The following is a 26,559-nucleotide window of genomic DNA, read 5'->3' as shown; positions in this document are numbered from 1 at the left end:
TGTAACTTGCCATTGCAGTAGGCTCGTACAGGGATATGGGACTCTCTTGTCCCACATCACCCACCTTACCCCCGACCCCTAGGGTGAGAGGAAGGGGCCGAGTCAGTTTTGAACGTCTGCTTTCCTTAGCCTTACCTAATTGAGAGCCTGTTTGCTTCCCATCAACTTCACTTGCCACAGCTGTGCACGGGTTTGCAATGATGTTCCCTTAGGTTCCCCTTAACAATTTTGGCAATTCTGCGTGATCTCACTGCGGGCTTGTCTGGTAGAGCAGCAGTGGCAAGATGGAGCCGTGGCCTCCTTGGCCCTGCCCGCAACGTTACAGCCGCTGACGCTTACTCAGAGGCACACCGCTGCAGTTCTCTCGGTGCCACCTCCCTCGGCCCTGTTCACCTGACCCCGATGTGCCCGACAAGCAGCTGCCTGCCCCTGGTGGCGTGGGCACATTCCTGCTGCGTTACCCAAACCCAGTGCCCCATCACGGGCAGAGCAGCCTTGCTGGCGTGTCCTGCACCTCCAGCACACAGACAACAAACCCAAGACCCAGAAAGGTCTGCGCTGGGATACTGTACGAGCTCTGTACGCGCCATTACCAAACAGAAGTGGGCTAGACGTGCCCCAGGAGTTGTCAGAGTCCCCACTTGAAAGTCTGTTATGTTTTTCCTAAGTGTCACAATCTTGCTGTAAATAGCACCATGGACCATAATATGGACAAGTGCTAGAAGCAATCTCCCCAAGTTCACTGTTGCATAAGAAGAAATGGAAATAAAAAGGATAAGGGAAAAAAAAATCAACTAAATTAGCCACCACATTCATAGATGGCAAAACCAATTTGGCCTATGTCATGAACTATTAAGTCAAAAGCTGACACTGGGCTTTACAAAGGCTTTCCTTTACAGATACAGTGTAATTCAACAATACTATTTACTGGAGTTGTTGGTTAAAAGGTGGCCATGTACTTGTAAAGCAGGTTAAACTATTTACAGACCCGTACATGCTCACTGCTGCCCCTTTTAGCTGTGAAATTTCTGTATTTGTGTAACTTGCACACCACTTTTATGTGTGACATCCTACAATAACATGTAAGAAAAACACCGCAAAGCTACACAACCTCACCCATGCAATTTGTCTCCGATTTAGACCAGTATTTCCCAAAGGACAGTAGTTCAAAAGAGTTAGCCAGGAAATCACCTAAAGGCATTTCAGTTGTTCACCAGTGTCCCAGTTTTCATTTTCTGAGTTGTACTCTTAGCGTCTGCAGCAGCTGGAGTCTATTCTTTTCATTTCTAAAGGTTACCAGTACAGCAATGTGCTTGAGTCTGTGCGTCAGAGCTGTCATTTCAAGCCATCTGCAACATGCTGCTGCTGATTATTTAAATGTTAACTTGTTCACTCCTCAAAACATGCAAGAAAGGAGAGAAGGATCATGAAACAATTCTGTAGAGCTCTGTAAAGGCTTTCTTCACTGCTACCTTCCACACAGACATGCAACATTCTTTAGTAGGGGAAAAAGTTTTTAATTTCAGATCTTGAACTTGTAGGACATGATTTTATTGCTTTAACTACTTTGCCGGTTTTTCTTTTTAGAGGTGCCCTGGAAGCATACGTTCAATCAGTAAGAACGCGAGAAGGCAAGGAGTTTGCCCCCGTCTATCCCATCATGGTTCAGCTGCTGCAGAAAGCAATGTCAACCCTGCAGTGACTGTATCTGGACAACTCTCAAAGTAAGAGGTTGGACAGTAATGCAGTCATGAGTCTTTGGTGCCACAGGGATACTTGGGGTTAATGTAAATTACTTCCAAATATCACAAGCTTTACAATGAGACGTGTTTACCTATTTCATCTGTGAAACTTCTATCTTCTTGCTTTACCTTCTCATTATAGGAACTTATTTATACACAAATGTTATGAAACTGTACCATTTTTATGTGCTATACATCTACATCTAATAAAAATGAATCATACTCCAGCATTCCTTTTGAATTTAGAAAGGTTTAAAATTAGAACATACTCAAATATTACAGTATAATTGCTGAATATGTCAAATAAGGAAGTAGCTCTTTTCCTATAAGCATAGTTTTAAGGAGTTGGATACATTTTAGCCTTATTCAGAAAATTGTGCTTTTGAAATGCTAGAATCATCAGTTTCTATCTAAAAATTACTAATTTTAACACAAAGAAAAATACTTACAACTAACAAAATGATTTGCTAGTGCACTGCTGTCACTTCAGAATAACTTATATTGATTTCAACTCTCTTCTGGCTCAAACTGTAATAAAGGACATTGACTACCCAATCGTGAATTCAGTATTTAAAATTCTTCAGCAGCTTCCTAACAGCAAAGCATCAAAATATACTTAGGATGGGTCCTCGTGAAGACTTTCACGCAGAATTTGCTTATCTGTGTAGGGCTGACTTAACAACTAGTCTTCATTTTACAAAATACACAACACCGAATTTTAAATGAATTTATTTGAAACAATATACAAGAATATAGTGTGCAAAAATCTTAGGGGCAACATCTTGTAGACGTGTCATAAACTGAAATTTACAGTTGTGATTTAAAAAAAAAAAAGAGAAACACAGCTGTTTAGTACATGAAAAGCCATGATTGTAAAAGTTCACAGCAGAAGCACTTGTAATCCTACTGCAGCTGCTCTAATTTTAGACAGTTGGAGGAAAAAAAGTAAAGTGCAAGTGTTGCACGTATAGTTAAGTGCAAAGTTTGCCCCCACCACAAAGATGTCTTATGGCAAAATAAAATATTGGAGAATATGTGGCAAAGACAAAACACAAAGTTAAAACTATGATGGTGACAATATCGACAGCACCATTTTTCTTGAGATAATGCTATTCGTTCGTTTCATCCTGGTCTGGGCCATTGCTTCCACTGGAAAGAACAGCTCCTGCTATTGCCAGCGGGTGCAAAAACATCTCACTTGTGGACTCAAAGTTTATACATGGCAACCCAAGAAGCGGCTCCCGTGCTACATCACACTACGCTCTCCATTTACCACGTCCCGGTAACGTGTTGGCATCTGGGCGGACTGGGAAGGCGACAGGCTGATGCTACGTTTTGCCATTTCAGAAACTCCCAGATCCGAGAATCGTAATTAATAATATGGTTGTGCAATACATAGGAATCAGCAATAAGAATCAATGTATATAAACAGCTGTTAACGTATTTTAAAATTCCCCTTTTTGTACATTTTCTTTTAAAAATAAACATTTATACACATCTCCTCCGCCTCTTTCTAAAGTACTTTAGCACCACAGGATATCCATTTTCAAGCCTATATTACCTGATACATATACGAAGTTTGGAAGAAAAATAAGGCAATTTGGTTTAAAATGTTGATAGTTTTAGCTTACTTAATGTTCTATTTTAAAAAGCAAATCTGCACTCATACTACCTCATTTCTGACTTGATGGTGCCAATATTTTATGGTCACACAAATTCACGACAAATAGTAAGACCTTGATCTTGCGTCTTCTTGCCATCAAGCAACAGCCATTTTGTAAATACAGAGTTGACAGCAAAGTTCTGGCTTAATGCTGTTGTGAGCCCTGAGAACAGAGAAGAGAAGAGAAAAACAAGTTAGCAATTACCAATCAAAGGGAAATAGCCATTATCTTAAAGGTAGCAAACACTTATTTTGAGAGCCACAAGAACTTATAATCATTGGTCAGTTACTCAGAAGAGAACAAAAGGCCAGACCAGATGATTTTATCCCCTGGTCATCAGAAGACCAAGCAGACTTCATTGCTGCAGCGTGGAGTCAACTATGATTATTTGGAAAAGGAACCAAGCTGTGAATGAAATGCTTAGTTCACAAGAAACAATTAAACAACTTACTTCCTGCTGTTGCTGTTGGAACACCAAGGTAATAGGTTCCACAGATCCTATTATCTCGGCCCGAAGGCCCTGCGACAACAGGGAAAATCCTACGATAGTGGGTAAGGAACACATTCTTCTCACTGAGGCCAACCCAAACATTCCTCTCAATTATACACCAGCACACCCACCGCGTTCCCTGAAGCTCAGAGGTGCAAGTGTGAAGAAAACTTGAGCTCACAGGCCAATGCCCAAGACTCCAGAAGTGTAAAAACAGTCTTAATAAATAGTTATTCTAACTAAAACCACATGAAAGCTAACAGGGCTGTCACTGTAGATGAAAATAAGATGCAGTGCAACATCTGGAATGATACACTGAACAGAAAAACAGCTTGCTCCTAGCAGCTGGGATTCGGTGAAACCTTCTGCAACAAGGGACGGAAAGCTCAGCACAAATTATGTACAGCAGTGAAGAAGCAACTTGGTGTTGGAGCATTTGTTATTCAGTCTTAGAGCAGCACTTGCATGTGGTCTTGAGAAAATAATCTCATTTTCATGTGAAAATAAAGGTGGTAATTTGAGGATCAAATCTTGGACCTGTCAAGCCCACAACACACGTGATGCTTCCGTAAAATGCCATAGATTCCAAAAATATGCTATAAAAGGTATAAAATGGCTGCTGAATGGCATTCGGTGTGCCTCACAGGACCTTTCCTTCCAACCTACTCGCCTGTTCGAACCTGCAGGTTAGCCTGAAAGCCCTCATCTTACTTAATGCATCCACCACCTACTAACAACACTGCTGCAAACTCTTAAATTGATCGTCTTCTTACACGTGGAAAAAAACTTACTTCCCTACACAAGAATCATCTACCGTATTTTACAACTAAAGCATAACCAATGAAAGTGATTAAAGAAAAAATAAAAGATTTTTTCTCTCAATAATTTCGTACATGCTGATATAAACTAAGGGTTTAAAAAAAGTGGTAAAGAAAAAGCTTTTACTGAAGAAAAAGGAGAATGTGATATGACTGAATCACAGAGAAGGACTCCATAGAAGTTTTAGTGGTTTTGGAGAAATTGACAAATCTGTTTTACATACAACCTCAAACTTAGTTACTTCAACCAAGAGGTCACGCCCTTCCCCTGCATTTCACAAGGATGCTCGCTTTCAGGCCAAGAGAATTCAGAGAACTCTCACAAGATCCCAGAGACAGACCGTCTCCTCTGTCTCCTGCCAAGTGCCCCAGAGCAGGTTACACAACGTGGGAATGAAAATGAAGGTTTGGTCTACCAAGAAAAGGAGGAGACAGCAGAATGTATCTTGAACAAGCAGAAAACTCTGTCGCTACCATATGAACAGATGTAACTGCATAATGAAAAAAACAGCTTGAGAGAACATACAGAATTTGTTCGTTTTCGTTTCCAACAATCAGGATTTAAACGTTTCTGTTCTTCCGCCAAGGCCTTGGCTTCTAGTGTGTACATCCGTCTTTCTTCATTTTTCATTTTCTTCCACCTGTCACCAAGTATCACACTTATGGCTCTGCAAGAGAAACGTTTCAGACTGTGGTCAGGACAGGATAGTAGAAATACCCTCGTTTTCCTTTCTTTTTATCTCAACCTTTTTAAAAAGCAAAAGTGAAGTGTAAAAAAAAAAACAAAAAAACAGAAGAAATAAACATTTTTTTCAACAACCATGTTTCCGATCATCTTCTCCTACTTCTTTTTTTCAGTTAAACAGCTGAGACTTGTGTGTTAGCTGAGCATGGGTCAATGCATTTTCTAGGATTTCAAAGGGCGTATATTTGAGTACACAGCAACTTGCACAAGCCAGCAAAATAGGAATGTTAAAAAATCAGCTTGATGCGAACCACCACCAAATGGTAGTTCACATTTGCTTTGCTCTACTTTCATGTTATACGATTATCTGGCAGCTTTGCTGAAAATATGTTCTCTAATAATTACGGCAATGATGTGAACATGACCTCAGCCAAACAAAGATTTGATTAACTGCAAATCCCCGGGTCTATTTAATAGATCTGTGTAGCTTTCTCCCCTTTTAATCCGTGCTGGGGAGAACACGAGTGGGCAGAACATACTGGTAAGTTCCCATGCTAACGTTCCTACGCAGAAAGAACCGTTTGTTCTAACACACCCATCGTTAACTTCCAAAAGCTGAATGAATTTTTTCCTCCTCCTTATAAACTTGACGGCCTTTGGACAGTATTTCCCCACATTATCACGCCATATTGCTTAACTGCGCTCCCAGATGTTGGATCAATATTCTATTAAAATGTGAATGCCATCCTTTGGCTGAAGGAAGGCCTCTATGAACCATAGCTGCTTTAGAAAGAATTATGAAGCTACTGGGCAGGTATGCTTTGGCTTCAGCTTAAAATAATGAAGGCTGCACGACCACTTTTAAGAAAAAGGGGTACACAACCAAAAGCAATCTGCTTTTTCCTATCTCAATTTCCTTGCTGGCAGTGAAGCTACCCACAGCCTTCTAACAGAATCCAGCAGTGTCACCAGCCACTTCCGTAGCATTTCACATATGGGAAGTCTGAAGAAGGCTGTTCTGCACCACACCCGCAAGAAAACGCGTTTTAATCCCGAAATACTGCGTGGTACTGGTCAGGCTTTTATGAGCCCTGAGCCCTAAGGGAGCACGGTGAGGACGCCACTGGGGCTGCCGCTAAGCCCGGGCTGTCAAATGCTCTGGTGACTCCTCAGAGCAAACCCCTCCAGCAGCAACCAGACCCCCTCGACAACAAGTCCATGTGCACAGCCTGTCTCTTCGGCAGCGGAATTTCGGCTTTTCTATTCGAAGAAAGAACTGGTATCCTTGGTCTGCCATTAGAAGGAAACACACTCAGTTTAATTAGCAGGTTTTCATGTTTTGGCAGTATCCGGAGGCACATCAACAGCACCGGCATCTGATTTTGTCAGCGTTTTGTAGTGGGCCACTCACACTCCCAGGAAAGAACACCGTGACCCAAAGCGAGAAGGCTGGCTGAAGAAGGCATTGCATTTCCAAATAAATGTGCAACATCTGAAATCTTTGTATTTCAAATGAACAATAAAATAGTACCTCCAGAGCCAAGCTGCACCGAGGCACTAAAAGGGAGTACAGATCTATGTATTTTAAAAAGCTTACAGAATCTAACGTGGAAACAAAAAGCTTCATTTCTCCAAGGAAATGTTTCTATGAGTGAACTGCTGAGACTGAAGAAAGATGCATACAGAGACATTTCCTGACATAACTGAGACCTATTTCTCCTGACCAGAAACAAGAAAGAACTGACCCTACTTGCACCTCAACACACTCTGTACACTGCCTTTTTCCTCTTACAAGGCTGGGAAGGAGCCTAACAACATTTTAGCAATGCACTTACCATGGAGGATGCAAGCCCTCATATTGCAGTTAACTCACAAGAAATTGTAAAACAGAATCGGAGGACGCCTCAAGTTCACTCAGTAATTATGTTCAGCATTAACAAAGGCTGTTAGAACACAGTTTAGGGGATTTGCTTCATCTTTAGGATGTGCACTGCCTCAAATTACTCAAGTATTTCTGAACACCCAATTAGGTCCAACTATGGCTACAGTAAGAGTATCTGGAGAAGAAACTAGAATATGTGGAATAGCCTAACAGCAGCTGAAGCCCCTGAAGCACGGCCCTTACGGGCGATAGCATGATGTGAATGGATTTTGAATGCCTGCAGCTCACTATCTTCCTGACGCTCTCGAGCCACTTTATCTCTGAACAGACAGTTTAACTCTGAACAGTTCGAGTTTTGTCCTTTCTCATATCCATAAACAACATAAAATGCTGTAATAAATGTAAGAATTACAGTGTATGGAAGTGGGTACTACATAAAACCAACTCTAAGATCTACTCAGTAATCTGAAAACCACACACACACGTGCATTTCAAGAGCATGACAGTTGCCTCCAAACAGCCCAACTAACGAATGCCTCAGCAACACGTAAGCAACAATAGCTGAATGCCTATAAAATCAATTAGCAAACTCTTAATGATTTATTTTGTCTTTTATAGATACCAAGAAAGTGCTTTCGAGGGAAAAAGGGAGCAGTGTACTCTGAAGCTTACTTGTAACTCTCACCACACTCCTTCATAAACTTAAATGTTCTCACTGAAATATTCAAACTATTTCCACATCCATCCAGCTGCGGCTCCAGTTCACTGCGCCCATTTAAAATCAGCATTTTTAATTAAGTAATCATCAACTTTCCTGGCTGTCTTTCGATCTGATTTCTCACTTACAGTTGCGATGAATTTGAGGACAACAGATCTGCTTCACTGAAGGTACGATAAACACTGCAGAACATCGCAGCCAGGACACACAAGACCGGCTGGAATTTAGGGAAGGGTTCTTCGTACGGCAGGATTTTATTTCTCAGCAGCACTTACAGCCTCCCCACCAGAACAGGATGAAATACCCAAAGCCCTCTCAAAGCCCTGCCAGCTTGTAACTTTTGCCAGATTCAGCACTTTTTATATGAAATGAAATGTTTATGGTAACATTTTCCACACTATATACATTTTTAAAAGTCTGATTTTAAAATGGGTGCACATTCAAGTGTTTTAGTTTACATTTACACATGCACAACTAGCACAAACCACTCAGATTAACTATCTATATAACAAGCATCTTTGTGAAAATGAAAGAGCAAACCAAGAGCCTTCCCCCAAACACAAAGACATACGACTTCCTGCAAGTTTCAGCAGATGGTTCAGTGCTTTTAGGGCACGGAAAATTTACCAATGTGCTGTCAGGATTAAGGTCTGATTGTGCTAGCTCACCAGTAACAACAAAACCCCGCTTTTATACCATTACCTGTTGTCTTTCCCTGGATACATCTGAGTATATTCAACTCTGTATTTTTTGGCAAAAAGCATGAAGGCATTCATCGGTCTTTTGCACTTGTTTGGAGAAGTGGCACTCACAGTACTTGCAGTCCCTGAGCTGTGGCTTTTGCCAGCTTTGCTGTACAAAGAACTGGAGGAAAGATGTGCTGATGCAGTAGACACACAGTTTTTAGTACTGCACTCTGATCTCTCAGCATCTTGACTGTTTGATCCTCCGCAAGATAGAGAAGCGCGACGCTGGCGAGCCATGCTGCTGAGCACATAAACTGCAGAGGAATCCATTGGTGTAAAATCATAACTAGAAGAAAAAGACATATTATGAAATGATCCGGTATTTTACCGGTACAAGCCCTAGGCAGCTGTTCGTTCTTCAGCTGTACTATCTAGTAGTCTGGGATCTTTTGGGTGAATTTGTGCTTGATGCAGAGGTGAGTGAAGAAGGAGAGTCTGGCAGATGAACTAACACTTCTTCCAAGTGACACTGGACTGCTGTTCTGCAAGATCTGCTGGGTACTACCAACTCCCCAACTGGCTAACAAGTAGTTACACACTGTCTTCAGATTTCACAACCTTTTGAAGTAAGTTCTTTTCTTTCTGCAACTGTCCTGACTGCAGCCCAAGTCTGGTCAGTGCACGATAGGTACCGAAAGTGACAGCTGCTCTGGGGAGAATGCGTGTTGAGTTCACTTGTGTGTAAATGTTAGTAACAAATATGAAACAATCATATTAAAATAAGCAATATAATACACACTCTTGTACAAATAACTGCTCTAGACTGTTCAATTTGAATTGTTTTACAGACAAACCTTCCACTAAGATTAGTATGTTTAAAAGCCCATGACACTGCATACTATTGAATTAAAAGCTGACAAATGTCTGCCCTCTAGTGACAAAAATGTGAGAATCCCTCCGTATTTCAAGTATTTCAACAGCTTAACGAGTTGTTTCCATACCATTTAGACCTGCAAATATTACAAACTGTGTTATTCTTCTGTTGACCAAAAACTAGAGAAAACTCCAGCCACTACAGGAGATGCACAGACTATTTGTTATCACCTCAGGAAGCACCGGGTGTGAGCAGATTATTCTGGCAAACACAGGCTGAAGTCTTTAGCATGCTTTATGGGAAAACACACCTATGAAGGTGCTGCTCGCCCATAGCTTTAAGACACTACATTACCACCACAGAACAAACGTGAGTGAGTGTAACTCTAAGGCTCCTCTCACCCACTGCTGAATGAGGCTATAGTTAAATATTTTGCCATAAATTGTTCATTTCCAAGCACAGACCAGAACTGCTAGCAGGGAAATGCTGCAAGTTACAGCCCAGACCCATCCGTGCAGGCAGGCCCTTTCTGTGGGATGGAACCAAAAGCAAGGGTGGAGACTGAAAGACTGTCTCCGAAATCTCCTGGAGAAGGAAAAAGCAACAAAGAAGGGATAACGCTGACAACCCTGCAGGCCAGTTCACAAGATAATGAGAAAGGACCGCCCTGTTCTCCAAACAGTCCAGCAGCTTTCCCAATCTCCTCCTAACGCAGCAACAGGATTTTGTTATTTACTTCTGTCCTGTTAACCGCAGCTGCTGCTGCTGCATGCTCCTTTCTCAGAGACTTACTCTCTTCTGCCCAAAAAAAACAGAGATAAGGAATTTGAAGTGTCCAGACAGCATTCAGCTGGGCTGCAGGGTGAGTAAGGAGCCGCAAGTCCAATGCCTTCAGTAAGACATAAACATGATTCTATCGGCTCCCCACATGGAAAGTTCAGAACAGGAGTTAGTAAGAAGAAAAAGCCTAGGCAGCAAATGAGTGAAGACAAACAATTTGAACCCACTGTTATTCCCCACTGAAAACTTTCAAGAGCTCATAGAACTTGCACTGCAAACAACATTTTAAATCCTTTCTCTTGTAAAAAATAACAAAAAGCAACTGGACTAAAATCAGATGCTAACAAGAAGCTAACATCGTAGGAAAAGATGGGTTCTACTAAACTTAGAAAGCTCAAAATAGTCTGGAAAAATCCTTACGAGTACTCCTATTTCCTTTCTTAGGATCTTAGAATTATTCTGTCGGACTGGACTTCTGAAAGTCATCTGTGCAAATCCCTTGCTCAAATCAAGGCAAACCTCACTCAAACTTTCAAGTTAGATGTAATTGCTCTATTAGGAAAGAACCACAAATAGCAGAATCTACAAAGAAAAGAACAAATTACAAAAGCACTGTATTCTAAAGCCGTACATGCGTTAGTTACTAAGAAACTACTCAGGCAATTTCAGGTACGCAGCTGAAGCACGCGCTAATAGCTGGCAAACACAAACTAGTATGGAAAAACTACCAGGTTTTTGAAACCTGACCCACTTCACCTATAGGATTTGTCCGAATCATATATTCTTTGCTGTTTTATCTAGTCTGTCTTAAACTATCAGAAGCAGGGTCTGCAAAGTTATTTTACCCCAAGAAATTACTTTGCAGTTTAGCACAGCACAGAACTACGCAGCTTTCCTGATCGTTCGGACTTCATTTTCCCCCTCTCATTTATCTTCTATAACCAAAAGTATTCTCTCTTTGCTCTATGTTATGCTTCAAATTCTTGTAGACTTAAGGTGCCTACTCATTAAATACAAAAACCGCTGAGGCCACTTTATTCAAAAATTACCTTTTAAATGTATCAAAAACACCTGAATCATCAAAGTTAATGGCATCAGGGTGTCCAGGAGGTAGACACAGATCTCCAAGATGCATTTCACAGCATGGAATGCCATGCTGTACCACAGTCAAGCTTGGATAAAAAGATGACCAACCTGAAGTGGTAAAGAGTTAAATTAGACAGACGGCCAGACAATCTCTCTAGTTCTTAACCGGAGCAATCCTATATGCCTAAATGACACCATTTCATAAAAGCGTGCTGATGTAGTTTCTTTCACCCAAAAGAAAAATCAGAAACACTTACTCAGAGAATTCTTACTGCAAATAGTTTATCTCAAGTAAAATCTCACTCTAGCAAAAAAAAAAAAACAAAAAACAAAAAACAATCAAAGGCTGGGAACTTTTATCATCAGAAATTCAATGCTTAGTTGGAGAGAAAAGCCTCCCTTTTTTTGCATCTTTCCTTTCTCCCCCCAGTTTATCCGTTTTCCTGCACTCCACTTGTATACTTGACCAAATCTTGCCTGAAGAGATGTACAGTATTTCTGTAGTTTTAGTTTGTTCCAATTCTGGTTCTCCTTCTAAAGATAATAAATTGATTCTACAACATTGCTTTTATCGATTTCTCGAGCAACACGGGGCAGTAGTAAAATCTGCAACTACTTTCTAAGAATATTTTAATACAAAACCAAGCGTACTTGTAGGATTGCATACCTTTGTTTTTAACATAAAAAGGGTGATCAAGTCTGCATTCTACTGTAAGCAAACCATCTTCCACTGTGCCAGGATCAAAAGTCAGCTTCAGCACTGACTCACCAAAGGAAATACTTTCTTCATGAGAAATCAACTTCAAACCATCAGAACCATAGCCCTGTAAACATGCATAGAGGTCAGAATTTTTCCCCCAGAAAAAACACACACCTTTGTATACAGCAAGCGTGTACTTATCATCTTAGGGTATATTACAAAATATCAACATTCTAGGTGTTCTCACTGAAATTAATAAAACGATAAAACATTCAAAACATACCTAAATGAATTCAGTTCAACTGCTTCACAGCACGATAATCAAACAGTACAGTCATCAGCACTAGACAAGCTCGGTATAAAACTCTTCCAGAGATAGTAATTAAAGGTGTAGAGATAACATTGCAAGGTAAGTATTGTGCTACAGCTATTGAAATGCACTACAGCTACCTTGTAGGCACTTGCTGAGACATCTTCCTCTTTTCCACAGCTTTCAGATCTTGCAAAATCTTCAACGTCCTGCCATTCTTTATTGCGGCCTTTATGAAAGCACAAACGAGAGCCTAATACATTTTTTCAAGGAAAAGAAAAAAAAATAGATTAATGGCATGTAAAAAAAGACGGTATTACAAAACAAAACAAAGGAAAAAAAACAAATGCTTTTTCAGTAATGCATGTTATTTACCTTTTAGAAAACAGTGCCAAACAGTTGAGGGCCAAGAATGGCACCATCCTAGATCATCATCATCTGAAAGTGACGACATGCAGAAAATGCCAGATTCCGATTCACTATTCGCCTATTAATAAAAGCAAAAATGGTGTCGATATATTAACGTGTGAGATTTCAGGGCTGGTCCTGTACATACTTAGGCACATTGTCTAATTTGCATCCGTGTCGTAATTCTGCCTTTAACACAAATAGGAATGCAACACGAAGACAAAGACTCGAGGAATGCAGAATTCTCATGTCCTGTACTTGACAGGTGCTGTCCTAACTTTTTATTTTTCATCCCCTGAAGCTCATCTGAGCCCCTCTGGATCATCTTAGGCTAAAGTACAAGCAGTTTACAACCTATCATTCCTTAGTCATCCACAGAAACACTCAAAGCACATGTTGTTCTGCGGTGAGATTACTGGAAAACTGCAAGTTTGTTCTAGATAAACGGCTGGGAAAAACACAATGTCATTAACAGACAAATTTCAGACACGAATTAATACACAGGAGGGAGAAACAGGACTGACAATTTTTGTCTAAAAGAATATGGTTCCACATCCTTGCTTCTCAAGATAGCAAACAAGGTAACATGATTGTGAGAAGCTTGCTACAGAAGGAACAACAAGAGAAGCAGAGCTTTCTCAGAATGTCTTCTCTACAAAACTATGCACTCTATCACGTAGTACAACAAGCCTACAGCGTTTACTAAAATGAAAACTAACAGAGAATCTAGCTTAAACTTAACAGCTCTTTTTTTAACAAGTTTCTCTTTTCAAAAAGCTTAACTCATTTCTCATTCATCTTTACTTATTTTAGATATGTTTCATGACAACTCACCCTTTCATGTCTGACTGGTGTTTCATCCAAATCGTTCTTGGAGAAGTTGGGATCATTCTTTGAGGATCCTGGTGGAGGACGTGCATAGGAATGTAAACTTTTGCTTGTAGCTATTATGTGAACAGGAGATGATCTACAATAGAAAAATATATTTTAAAATATTTCAGATTAAGGCGATGCAAGACTTAGCTACCATTACTCTAAACTGCTTTTATGTGGTGATATTTCATATATGGAATTTTAAACCACACTCAATGTACGTACAAAATATCCCGCCAGATTTTGAATTTATACAGAAAACTCTCAGTAATTCGGGTAAGTACAGAAAACTATTTCTTTCAAAAGCAGCAGATATCCTGTAGTCACAGGTGACTATTCGCTGCATGTGACCCTGTGTACGTGTATGGCTGTATCTACACTGCAGTCTTAGGGAAGAGCATAAAGACAGCATTAATGGAGTTAGGAACAACAAATTTACTTTAACAAATATTGCTGTTTGCGTGAGCCAAATACCAAATAAACACCCCCACAACAATACTCAAACGGGATGACTAAAGGGTGCAACCTCAGGCAAAGGCAATGTTTAGCATAATTGCTGCATAGCTTCTGTGTACCACCCAAATGACAGTACTACTTCCTCAGCAGCACCTCCTTGTCACAACGCTGAAGTTTTAACAAATATCTTGAATTGAATACCCCATTCTCAAAGACATCTGCTCTGTCATAGTGAATAAATCCCAAGTGCATTACTGTTAACAGCGCTGCATTTCATTTTCTTATTATAAACGTAAGAGCAAAGCCGTATGACAAAAGGTGAAGCCTGGAAAATTCTAAGATCCCACAACACTTCCCGCAGCCTTACAGAAGGTGCAGATTACACATCTGGAACAGTAACAGTAAATAATAACATTGCATTAGATTTCCAATTAGCTCGTTAAAAAGCACCTGAAGTCAGCGCACTAGTAGGTATTACTGACTACTTAGTACTAGTAAATATTAAGAGATTAACCCAAGAAATTCATCTTAATTTTTCAACTGCTGCTTCGCACGAGGTAAATGCCAATAATTTCTGAGCTTCCTGTGGTTAGGGAACGTCCTTCTACTGTCCTACCTCATTCATGGCTGGCAATTAAGAAATTTTTGCAACAGGCTCTGAAACTAGTCCTGTGCAATCACCTGTAAAAGGAATGAGGTTACTGCACAGGAAGATAAAAAACAGGTCTGCAGTTCAAAGTCAGAGAGCAGAGGGCGTGAAGAGTGAAGGAAACGTTTCTGGAGATTTAGTATTACAAATCCTGGAGCTAAAACTTGAAACGAACGTCAGTACCTGTTATAAAAAGAGCACTGCATCAAAGGACTCTGAGGACTTGTGGCTATATTTGCTAGTTCTGTCAACCAGTTCACCCCATTCTCACACGAGTAAGCGCTCTCTGAATCGCTGCTTGAGGTATGTTGGTTCCACGAAGGCCTGGAACATTCCTGATGTGAAACATCGGCACCAAGCTGGAAAAGTGCAGGTGGGGTAGAATCTGTCTGCACAGCCTGTAGCTCAGGAAGATCGTCTGCAAACAAAGGCACAAATTGCCATAATTATACCCACTGGTAAGCACTAGTTGACACTGAACCTTGCAAATAAAGATCAAAACCAAACTTCAAGGAAGCAAATAATCGTATTTTCTCATCTCACAATTGCCAACATTTTACAAACCCTGTTCGTAACACTTACAGAAATACATGCGCGGGAATAATCCTATCTCTGGTCTCCTATACATTCAAACAATCATTCTAAGAAAATTATCAAGCAGCTCTAGATAAAAATATAGCTTTGGTAACACGGAAATAAATCCTTTTACTAGACTGACTAGTTTACTAGAATTCTACTAGAATTACTAGTCAGAATTCTGCACATGTGGCAACACGTTTCGCTAAAATACTAAAAGTTTCAGCAAAAGGCAACTAAATTACTCTGTCCTTGCAGGTATGTCACTAAAAATAATCAACGTTAGAGGCTGCAAAAGGTGAGATTTCCCAGGCTTCCACCAGTCAACTGGAATCTAAAAGCTCAGAAATGGTGAAAGCTGGGTATGCAGCCTGGTAGGGGTGAATTCCTATCACTAATCTACATAGTTGCCATGCTATGCAGGATAACAGAGGGGAACTCAGCTTAATAACAGAAGTCTGTCACACACTGTCACGTGACTTAGTACCACTATTCTTAATTACTTTATGACTTCAATTAAATGTGTTAATATTTCATGGATCATATCAATCCTTTCTAACGTGCATACTATTTTTCTCCAGTAGGTAAGAACTGAAGTTGAATGCTCCTCTACCCCAGAATCTCTATTTGGAGTTGATCTAAAGGAGCATAATTTCCCTTTAGGAGGAGCTCTTGAGCTGTTTGTTATTCTTGTGCCAAAAAAAAAAAAAAAAAAAAAAAACTCCTCTGGAAATTAGGAGCAGAAGCTTGCAGCTCGAAGTTCAAAGAACACATTTAAGTCAACAAGCCAGTGTGTCAGAGCTGGAAATAGGTTACAGGGAAAAGTGATAGTAAACTTTCCGACGTCACACTTCGCTGTCACACTCCCTGCCCTACCTAAGTCAAAGATCAGTCAGAAACCTCATTCAGTCGGCTCCCAGTAACCTCGCTATAGGAAAACTGCACCCAAAAAAGCTTCAGAATTGGCTTCTTCTGAGAGCCACGTCATTTACCGAGTTCCATGTGCTCATCACAGGACGCGTATCCCGGAGAAGAGGGCAGGTTTTCATTACACTTCAGCAACTCCAGTGAGTCATTCATCCCTGAAGTTCTCTTGTCCACTACCAAGAGCAGCTTCTGAACTGCATTAGGCATCTGATTTGTCTTCACTTCCCACACCATGTTAGGATGCTCCAAAGTATCTGACTTCAAAGAGACAGAGGTTAAATACTTGGGTACACCTAAATTAAAGTGCTACAGCAGTGCTCCTGCTGTAAGGAGCTTGTCTGCTTGCGTGTGGCTGGAACTTGCCTTGCCACAGCCTGTGACTGCTGCGTCCCAGCCTCCCCAACCCTCCCACAGCCCACGTAAACAGCGCTCACTGCACACCCAGCCACTCAGCCCCCCACAGAAGCACCCAGATGCGATTTCCCTTTGGTTAGCCCACGCTGGCTCTTCCCGCTCACCCTCCTGTAAGCGGGGGCTTGTGGTTTTCAGGACGCTTTGCTCCCCCGCCTTCCTGCCGGCCAGGGTCCGGCCGCCCAGCCGGCAGTTTCCCCGCATCCTCCTCCTGCAAGCCAGGCGTGACGTTCGCTTTCCCCAGTTCCCGGCAGCCCTCCGGCCCCTCGGAGATCGCCCTGCTGATGCCGGGGCTGCTCCTTCCGAGGCAGCCGCCGGCCCCAGGGGCCCCGTGTGCCTGGCTCAGGCGGCAGACCTGCCCCAAACTGCTCGAGTTCAAGCTCTGCTACAGCCAAGATGCACCTCGGGACCTGGGCAGCTGGGACACAGCCCTTGCAAGCGAAGACCGGAGCAAAGAGGACATCACCCTCAGCCTTTTGCCAGCAGGTCTCCTCTGTCATTTAGCATCAGCCCCCCCTTCTCCCCGCTGGAGTATCTGCAGCAGCCTTTTCACAGCCCTTCGCGCCCCACGCTAATTTCGGCTCTAGCTGTAGCCTCAAACACGTTTAACTGCTAACGTCACAAAGTGGGTTGCAAAAGGAAACAAAAGCCGCCACTAGAAGCTTTTCTGCAGTTTCATTTCCCCAAATCTCAGTGCTGTAACATTTACACCAAAAAGAAGACTAAATTATCTTCAACGGCCACAGAACTGTGATTATTCTGTACTACCACTGTCTCTAAATGCTGAAAAACAAGGTTATCCAGTCTATATTAATTTGGTTATATACTGGTGTGGAGTTTTTTTTCAGATGATGATGAATTAAAGCTACCATAACACTATTACTTTCCGCCTCAACAAAGTGTCATTGGAAAAGTAATAGTCCCTCACAAAATCGCAAAAAATGCAGCCTAGTGACAAAGAAAAGCTCAGTGGCCTACCATGACCCCTATGTACGCTTTCATGCAGCCCATTAGAGAAACACGAACAACAGCTAGCAACAGCTAAAAACTGGTCATTTCATGCGAAACAGTAAGCCTGCCACCCTACAAGTTCCCCTGCTGTAATGCATAAAGGCCCTGAGATAACAATTAACAATTAATAAAAACCACTTTATTTTAATAAACGGTTGTAAAGTATTGTGTGTGTATAGACAGCACTAACAATATTCTGGTTTTGCTCGTTCCAAGAATCTGTTTTGTTCATTTTGCAGCCTATCACATGCACGACACGGTTTGGGTGTCACCCCTGCCTGACATCCTGGCCCTGCCCAACCTACCTGGTCCTTCTCTGGGCCAGCCCAGCACAGCTATGGAGATGCTGGGGAAATTTCAAAGGTACACAAGACAACCTGTCAAGGACAGTTTGTGAGCAACAGTATCAGGGATCTTAACCTTCTCCTCTGCTCTTCTCTTAAATATGCCCAGAATTCACATAAACTTACATTCCAAGCATGAAACAGATGGTTGATACTACTGAAATGCCACTACTGTAAAGCCACAATGGTACAATTCTGATTTGAAAGAGGTGGAGGAGGGAGGTAAAAGAAACGAGAGTGTGTTCTAATAAACTAGCAACGGTTTGTGTGTTTCACCTCTAAGCAGCATCTCTACTGCAGTTTGTTCTTCTATCATCCACCGGTAAAAATACAGAATACCAGCAGAGTGGAAAGGCATTTCTGCACAGAAAAAGCAGACCTCAGTAACGCGGGCCAGGACCTCGCCGATCATCTCCAAGTAATCAGCTCTACAAAGCCACTCCTTGTTTTTCTGGCTTGTCCATGTCCTTCCCCCCCGCCCCCAACATCTGCCTTGGTTTTCCTTCTATTTTTTCTCCCTTCCTTTCTCCTCCTCCTGCCAAAACAAAGGAGCTGATTTGTTTCGGGAACGTAACCCTCTCCTTGGGGCCTGCCAGGTTTGAAAATACCTGTGCTGGCACCACGACACAGAGAAGGTCAGCGATAAGGTACAGGGACAGCGCGCTGGGCGTGACAGGAAAGCTGCCTGCTCCACTTGAGAAATTAATCGTGCTTCCAAGTCGCGAGGACTTTTCTAAACCAAAGCCACTCATATGTAAGAGCCAAAAAACCTCAAGCAAATGAATTAAAAGGAAAAAAAAAAAAAGTGCCCAACTTCACTGTTCTTTTTTTCTACCCAATTAAAGCCTGTTTTGAACAGCGTGTGCTTCCTGCCTGGGCCTTGGCCCTTCGGTGTTTTGAAACGTCAAAGGGACGGTCATGAATTAGCTCGCACAGACTTTTTTTGGTTCAGCTTCACGTTCAGACACTGTTGTGAAATGTGCTTGGTGGGGTGGGGGCGCTGCGCAGGGCTGTGATCGCTGGCAGAAAGTTTTCCTCAGAGCCCAACGGGTTTATTAACGGGGACCCGCGCTGTAAAACAAGTCACTTTCTCATGTTAAGAAGAAAATAAGGCAATATTAACAAAGAGCCCATTGGCTACGAGGAGTTTCTTCCATTTTACAAGGGCCAAGGGTAAATAAGTTTTCGTTAAAGAGGGGAGCAGGGGGGGCTGGGCGGGACGGCTTCGTGAGGAGAGCCGAGCCCCGCCGAGCTTTGCCGAGCGTCACCGAGCCGAGCCCAGCCGAACCTTTCCGAGCCCTTCCGAACTTTGCCGAGCGCCACCGAGCCGAGCCCAGCCGAACCTTGCCCGCGCCTTTCCGAGCCCAGCCGAACCTCTCCGAGCCTTTCCGAGCCCAGCCAAGCCGCTCCGCACCCTCCCCCCGCACACACCACGTGACCCCGCCTGGCCGCTGCCCTTGTTTATAAACTCCCCGCCGGCACCGCGCATGCGCGGAAGGCCCCATTCATTCACAACTGCGTAACAGCCCAGCCCGGCCCGCCCGGGGGGGGGGGGGCCCGCTCCCCCCCCCCCTTCTCCCCTCTCCCCCTTTTCTCCCCCTCCCCGCCGCCCCTCTCCCCGCGCAGCCGCGTCCCCCCCGCCGAGGAGCTAGGCGCCCCCCCTCCCACAGCCCGTGCCGAGCCGCCGGCCCTTGAGAAAGGGGAAAAGGGACCGGGGAAGGGGCTTCGGGCGCTTTTTCAGCCTGGCGCCTCTGCTGGAGCACCCCGAGGGGCAGCCGGCGCCGCGGAGGCGTCCCGCGGGGCTCGGCCCGGCGCCGCGGAACCGGCCCGGCGCCGCCGGGAGGCCGAGGGACGGAGCGCGGTAAACAACAGCGGGCCGCCCGCCCGCAGCTGCCGAGGAGAGGGCTCCACAGGCTCCTCAGCGCGGCCCGCGGCCGCCGCCACCCCCCCGCAGCCCGGCAGGCCCTAGCCGCCCCCCGCCGAGCCCCGCCGGCCGGCCGCAGCAGCAGCCCCGAACTTGGAGGCACTTACCAGACCCGTCGCCATTACCGAATTCCCCTCAGCTCCCCCCCCCCGCGGAGTCCCCCCCCTTCGGAGTCCCGCCCCGTGCTGACTATACTCGGTCATTGATTGGTTGGAGGCGACGTTGCTCAACTTGTCGCCGATTCCTATTGGCTGAGCGGCCTGCCCATCAGGAATCCTCCCGGAGGGCGGACATGTTTTGACTATCCTGCACAGCTGATTGCACCAAGTCGCGCGTCAATCACGCGCAGGCAGCGCTGCGATTGGCTAAATCCATCCTCTCCTCGCTGCGGGGCATTCTGGGAGCTGTAGTCTTCGCCGCCGCCGCCGCCTGCCAAGTTGGGCGAGTTAAGAACGACAGCCCCCAGGGTGCCCCGCGCGGCGCCCGGCCGATAGTAAACAAGGGGCTGAGGGACACGTGTACCGCGCCGCCGGTCGCCCGCGCCGCGCCGGGCCCCGAGATGGCCGCCGGGCCCCTCAGGGCCTGTCCGCGGCGGGGGCGCGGGGACAGCGCTCCCAGTGCGTTACCACAGCGCAGGGCCGGCACCCGGCTCCACAGCCCCTCCTGTTCCTCTGCCCCCTGACATCTCTCCTGCATTTACAGTGAAATTAATGAAATTAACAGCCCGGATTGCTGTGACAGCACCACTGGGCTTGCTGCCACAGGCTGGCTGAGGAGACATGCCCGTGTTTACACAGCAAATGGCCTAGTGATGGCCTCCTGGGGCCCATCCCCAGCAGAAAGGACGTCACTGCATGACACATCCGTGCACAGTTCAGAAATAAACCATAGTGTTTAAAACAACCCATGGAGATAGTCGAGATTTCCCGAGAAAATTAACTTAGTGCACTGCTTTCAACACCATCCCAGTCACATAAAGATGTCTTAAATCAGTGTATTGGAGCTGTTGTTGCAATTTAATGTAGTATCTACAACAGTCCTGACGTTTAGGTATGCTAACAGTTGGTTAAGCAAGCAAGCAAAAAAAAATTAGCTATTCCAATGTAAATAATAATGACTCATGACCTAGAGTTCCCTGCGAGCTTTGAGCCCCGTGAAACATGCTGGTGGTGGCCACTAGGGGGAATGCTGTTTATATCGTTACCACACGTCCAGAAGGGTTATGCAACGGAATTAAAAAAAATCACATACTGAAATTGTACTTAGTATCAAAGCACAAACTGCATGCAGATTTCTGGACAGTTTGAGATTTGGTTTCTCCAGGAAGCAATAGTTTGCCTGTTAGTAAAGTCATTCCAATTTGTAAGGCAGTGAAGAGACATCACTTTTAAAAACACCCAGTATCTTCTGCAGTACGAATTGGAGGTGATCACTTTTTATATGTGCTAGTTTACCTAACAACAACAACAACAAAGTCAGCAGGAAATCAGTCCCATTTTTTTTTTTTTAGTTTTTTTTTTTAACTAAAAAATCTTTGGTGCTTAATTACATAACAAAACAGCCCTTTACAGATCATTTTCCCAATTTGAAAACACCACGATTGGAACAAATGCCTCTGGAAAAAATCTGAAAATTAACGTTGAGTCTCAACTATGAAGAAACCAGACTGCTTTTTATAACACCAACTGTCTAACTCGACATTCCACAAGCTCAGGTTTTCCCTGTGTTTAGAATTAAAGCCTTTCCTAAGTAACTGGTAGATCTTTATATAAGAAAACTTTTACAGCATCCTCTCTCTAAAATGTTTTAATAAACTGAAAAGTGGTAAATCAGGAATCATCTTTACACCTCTCTACAATAAAATTAACTTTAAAGCTGTGTTCCTTCATCCCCTTCGCTTTTCTCCTTTGATCTCCTGTGTAAGTCTAAACAATCTTTAGGCTATTTGGGGAGAGGCCCGAGATGCTGTTTTTTTATTTCACATAAAATTTACCGTGGACCTTGCGTTTCCAGATCAAGGTTTGGCAGAAGACCTGTATACACAGATGTCTCCACTCTGCCAACAGGTTACTAAGATTGTGGTACAGCCACTTGGAAGGTAAAACTCCCTGTTTACTCCTCAAGAAATCCCCTTCTATCACAGTGGAAAAGGAAAGGACTACACAGGCCAGATCAAGTGGCTGTGGAAGGTACAAAATCCTGTTTCCAGGCCCAACGTTTTCTTCAGAAAAACACTGTCAACCTAAAGGTTAATACCTTGTTGTGGAGTGCATTTCCACCCCATTACATGCTTTTTCTACCTAAATGGAAAATATTTTACAACTACTTTGGGAAAACGCATTTGCTGGGAAAGTTCCCAATTCTTTACAAAAACTTGTGTGTAAAGGTTACATGTGAAGCCCAGTCTTCTCAGATCCATTGGCCCAGACTCCAGATACTGGTCTAGACGAGTAAATACCACAGCTGAATTAGAGCCTTGGTATCACACTTACCATCTATAACATACAGAAAAAACACAAATATGAATCCTACTTAGGACTTAGATTAAAATCTCGTAAATATGGGCGTCTGAATTGTTTTTTAAGAGTCTAACACCAGAAACATAACATCTTTCTTATTTTCAAATTAACCTCTTCTTCTTTGTATAGTGTAAATTAAAATTTATTCAGTGAGATGAGAAAATGAATAAGAGGACACATTCTATACAGTAGATGGCAGTAGAACACACAAAACCGTATCAAAGATTACTTACAAACTCCCTGGTTGAAGTCAAGTATGTATCTTCTAAATTTTAGAATTAAGATTATGTCAATCCCATACTCCTTGCTCTGCATGTCTACTCTCTAATTAAGTCATTACTCCACACACACACCCTACCTCGCCTTACACCATTCTCAAAATGAATGCGTGCTCAGAGAATGAATCAATACTGTGTAACACTGGCATTGTCGGCAGCTTTGCTGATTCAGTTGCTTTTTCTGTTTTAAGAGAGGTAGGCAAGGTGGGAAATTGTCAAGTGTTGATTGTGAATTCTCATCGCCTTATGTATGGATGGTTACCAAGGAGCACAAAATAACCAGGAGGCTCTACACAAACAGAAAATAATGATACAGATAAATTTGCATTTACCCTCCCTTTCTTATCCTATCTATGTATTTCTTAAAATTGTCAGCCTCAAAGTTAAGAAATCACAAGGAAGATTTTTAAAAATAAAAAGTCATACTAGTAAAATAAATATTTTATATTGGGTTTGTTTCTATCTGTACTTTTCTGAAAAGACAATGTCCCGGCTTGCTTTTATGACATAACTACTGCTGAGTCTCTGAAATACAGCATATCATTATTTTAATTCTGCTACACAGATGCTTTTACATCCACACGTAGTTATTCACTCTCAATAATTAACGAAATACTCCCTAGGCTTCAGATCAACCATGCTCACCAGAGCTTCCACTTTTACCCAACGTGCCAGCCTCTGTTCTGCTGCCATTCTGCCTGGCCCTCGCACATCATTTTTCTCCTTCCACAATGACTTCAGTATCTTCCATAGCTATTCCTACTCCATCCCTCTTCTCACAGCCTTTTATGGCTAGCTGCAATGGTGGCTAACTTGCTCCACCTTACTAAAGGCTCCTAAGGCATGCCCACCCTTATTTCACCTCTTTCATATCCTCACAGCAGATGCTGTTGGGAAGGCAGAGCACAGGACAGAGGACTTGGTGCTTCCAGGAAAGATCAGCAAACAATTCATGTGACTGCTAGAAGGGAATCCTTGCTTGCATCCTACAGTGGTTCAAACAGGGGAGAAGAGAACAAACCACAACCCAGATAAGTCAGGTCAGGAATGAATGAGAAATTTACTTCATGTCATTATGGCATAGACTCCAGTTTTAGTTAAACTGTTAAACTATCTACCGAGACAGAGCAAGACAAAAAATGACAATGGTATCAAGAAAAAAATAAAGATCTAACAGATCAAGAAACAATCCAGAAGAAAGGGAAATAAGAAAACGCCCTATCCCAGCTCAAAGCTTGCAGAAAAACAAATCATGAAGAGACTACAGATGACCTGTAAGTTCTCTCTACACTAGTAAATTAAAGTGTGAGGGAGTATTCCTGGGTACTGGAATACAATCATCTGTACTGATTTTTTTATTATTATTTTTTTTAAAGAATAGTCCTGGCATGTTTTTGTTGGGGCCAATAGCAAATAATTCTCAGATATGGTTTGGGAGCTAGCGTGGGCCAAGGACTATTCTCAGTTGGCCATCTGCATACGGCCATCCCATATGGAAAGCCAGAAAAAAGTTTGTAAGACAGCTTATAAATGAGCCTACACAAATACTAGAAAATGGTATGAATGTTGGCCATTTGATGCCTCGGTACTAGCAAATTGCGTCAGGCATGTAATTTCCTACTATGGATATACAGACATAGCCAAAAGTAAGAGTAGGAGCTAAAAGGACAGCGAAGCTAAGGTTGCTTAACATAGTCACACACCATCCAATTCCACAAGGACAAAGCAACTAGGAGAAAAATAGGATACAGCTTGGTGGAAGTCACATAGCCTTTTCCAAATATGACATTTATCATTTATCAAAACAGAGTTTCCAGCATCTTCAGAGATGTGGGGGAGCAGCACTGAGAGGCTCACTTGGTCGCAAGGGAATTCCTCCTCCACACTGTGAGACCTACACACTGAGTGTTATCTTTTCCCAAAACTTCATAGCTGCTCAGCTGAAATAATTCAATACTTCCAAAGAAGAAAGGCCAAAGTATTCATACCATGCCACGGTGCTATTTTTAGTCTGTCCTAATTTCATTTATCTCAATCAGAAGAGTTTGAGTCAGCACATACTGTCAAAGTGGCCTAGCATAACTTGTGTTGGAGTTCTTCACACTGTTTTGTTTTTCCTTTATGTAATTGTTTGGCTTTCCACTCTTCCCTATGGAGCATACGTAAACCTTCACCAGTTCTAAAGAGGAAACACAGCCAATGGCAACACCATTACTGCTCTCCAGCTCCACTGGATTTGTGGGGGGCACATGAGATCAAAATCTTTTTTTTTTTTAAATATCATTTCAAGGTTTTTCTGCTCCCCTTCAGTCCACCACTGTTAAGCACCCTTCCAAGTCATAATGTGGATGGAAAATTTAGAAACAGTCCTGGTATATATTTGAAGGAATATCCAACTCTCATTGATTTGAAAATGATCCTAAAAAGACAGTCGACACCACAGATCTCTACATATTTGGCACACAAAAAAGCAGTTCCTCACAGGGAAAACTGCAGTAATACTTATTTGAGGACTACAGACACAGGAGAGGAAGGTATCTTGGAAACTCTGAGAACAGCTATAGCCATCACGTGTATGTGTGGATAAAAAGAGGTTTAAACATAACTTTAGCAAGAACATGTAAGAACGTTCGTGCAGTGGCAAACTGACTTTCAGCTAAGCACTTTGTTCAGCAGAAGCTATCATATGCAGTCAGTGACAAAAAGACTAGGAATTTCATGTGCCAGTTCTGTGAAGGATGACCAGTAGATAGTCATTTTGCATATCTGGGAACCCTCGACACTGAAAAAAATAAAATCTTCCATGGCAAGCGTGTCATAAACTACAAAATGACACAAACTGTGATGTAACCGATTCCATTTAACCTTATACGAAGCTTAAAGCACCAAACATTTCAACAAAACTCTACCATTCCAGCAAGGGCCAGAGCAATCTTCACTGAATACCAAGGACAAGACTAGGAAAGAAGATGGCGTGACAACAGCTTACGTTGCAGGTGGTTTCACAGTGCTCTTCATAGCTTTGCTCCAGGACTTTTACAATCGGTCACTTCTGGACCTCAAACAGGAGGTGTAGAAGGGTGTGATTTCACAAGCTTTTATCCCAGATGAACTTAAACAAAATCTCACGAAGCACAAAAAAATGACATTTAAAAAGTAGTGGCATCAGCACTAGGACCAAGGAAGCTTAGTTTCCTCGGGGTTTCTGTCTTGTGATTGACTGAGGGCTGTGGTTGAAATTTTTTTCCCATGGTTAAGACATTTGTAAACATTCAGTGCCTTGTGGATTCTCCTGTGCTTAACAACATGTGAGCCCGTGACTGCCTTTTTCATACAGAATTTCTCTCAGGCTTCTTTCTTAGGAAAGAAGCCCTGCTTCTTACCCAGCAGGGCATATTTTCAGCAAACTCATTGAAGCATTTATTTAGTTGGTTTTCCTCTTTAGAACTTTTGTCAAATTCATTTAAATCATCTGAAGAATTACAAATCGCTGTGGAGGTTGGGGAGAGAGGAGAGAGCAGACTAACATGCAGACGCCGAGCAACCTGACTGCAAACAAAGATGATAAAATCTTTAATACTGCAAGTTTCAGGTAATCTAAACATGGACATAGATACTCTCACAAGGTAAATATGGCATTGCTCAAAACTATGAGAACTATCTACTTTTTTTTTTCTTTTTGAAATGCCCAAATAATTAAATATCAGTGACTTGCCATGATTCCCTTTTTAGGATGAACATGTCACAT

At 42.8% G+C, this 26,559-nt stretch overlaps 2 protein-coding genes across 5 annotated transcripts in view; one reads left to right on the top strand and one right to left on the bottom strand.

Annotated features, from left to right (window-relative positions):
- Positions 1–2,297, top strand: part of COG5 (component of oligomeric golgi complex 5) — a 186,423-nt gene extending 184,126 nt beyond the window's left edge. Inside the window, exon 22 of the mRNA XM_035549477.2 lies at positions 1,588–2,297. Within this exon, the coding sequence (XP_035405370.1) occupies positions 1,588–1,702 (115 nt within the window). The 3' untranslated portion in view covers positions 1,703–2,297. The remainder of the gene's footprint in view (positions 1–1,587) is intronic.
- A 158-nt stretch (positions 2,298–2,455) lies between these two features.
- On the bottom strand, positions 2,456–20,195 carry HBP1 (HMG-box transcription factor 1). 4 transcript variants are annotated; one of them, XM_035549479.1, is made up of 11 exons: positions 20,122–20,195; positions 16,390–16,582; positions 15,005–15,239; positions 13,678–13,810; positions 12,811–12,922; positions 12,576–12,688; positions 12,093–12,249; positions 11,389–11,533; positions 8,702–9,031; positions 5,241–5,382; positions 2,456–3,568 (listed from the first exon to the last, which is right to left on the bottom strand). In XM_035549479.1, the coding sequence occupies exons 1-11, from the start codon at positions 20,134–20,136 to the stop codon at positions 3,551–3,553; spliced, it is 1,593 nt and encodes a 530-aa protein (XP_035405372.1). In that variant the 5' UTR covers positions 20,137–20,195; the 3' UTR covers positions 2,456–3,550. The 4 variants fall into 4 exon arrangements, with proteins under 4 accessions (XP_035405372.1, XP_050564073.1, XP_035405371.1 ...); XM_050708116.1 differs by having other exon boundaries at positions 16,390–16,578; positions 20,122–20,149; XM_035549478.1 differs by lacking the exon at positions 20,122–20,195 and adding an exon at positions 16,843–17,303 and having other exon boundaries at positions 16,390–16,578.
- Positions 20,196–26,559: the final 6,364 nt, after the last annotated feature.

This window comes from Cygnus atratus, chromosome 1 (genome assembly GCF_013377495.2).
Source record: "Cygnus atratus isolate AKBS03 ecotype Queensland, Australia chromosome 1, CAtr_DNAZoo_HiC_assembly, whole genome shotgun sequence".
Classification (NCBI taxonomy): domain Eukaryota; kingdom Metazoa; phylum Chordata; class Aves; order Anseriformes; family Anatidae; genus Cygnus; species Cygnus atratus.
The sequence above is the reverse complement of the archived record's forward strand: the minus strand, read 5'-3'. Positions and strand labels throughout refer to the sequence as shown.

Excerpts from the sequence above, each read along its gene's own strand:
- HBP1 (XM_035549478.1), bottom strand. The coding sequence starts at position 16,939 with ATGCGGGGAAACTGCCGGCTGGGCGGCCGGACCCTGGCCGGCAGGAAG. Across the intron at positions 11,534-12,092 it reads TTTTTATGTTAAAAACAAAG|GTTGGTCATCTTTTTATCCA; the intron begins GTATGCAATCCT and ends TTACCACTTCAG. Across the intron at positions 9,032-11,388 it reads GTTTTTGATACATTTAAAAG|TTATGATTTTACACCAATGG; the intron begins GTAATTTTTGAA and ends TTTTTCTTCTAG.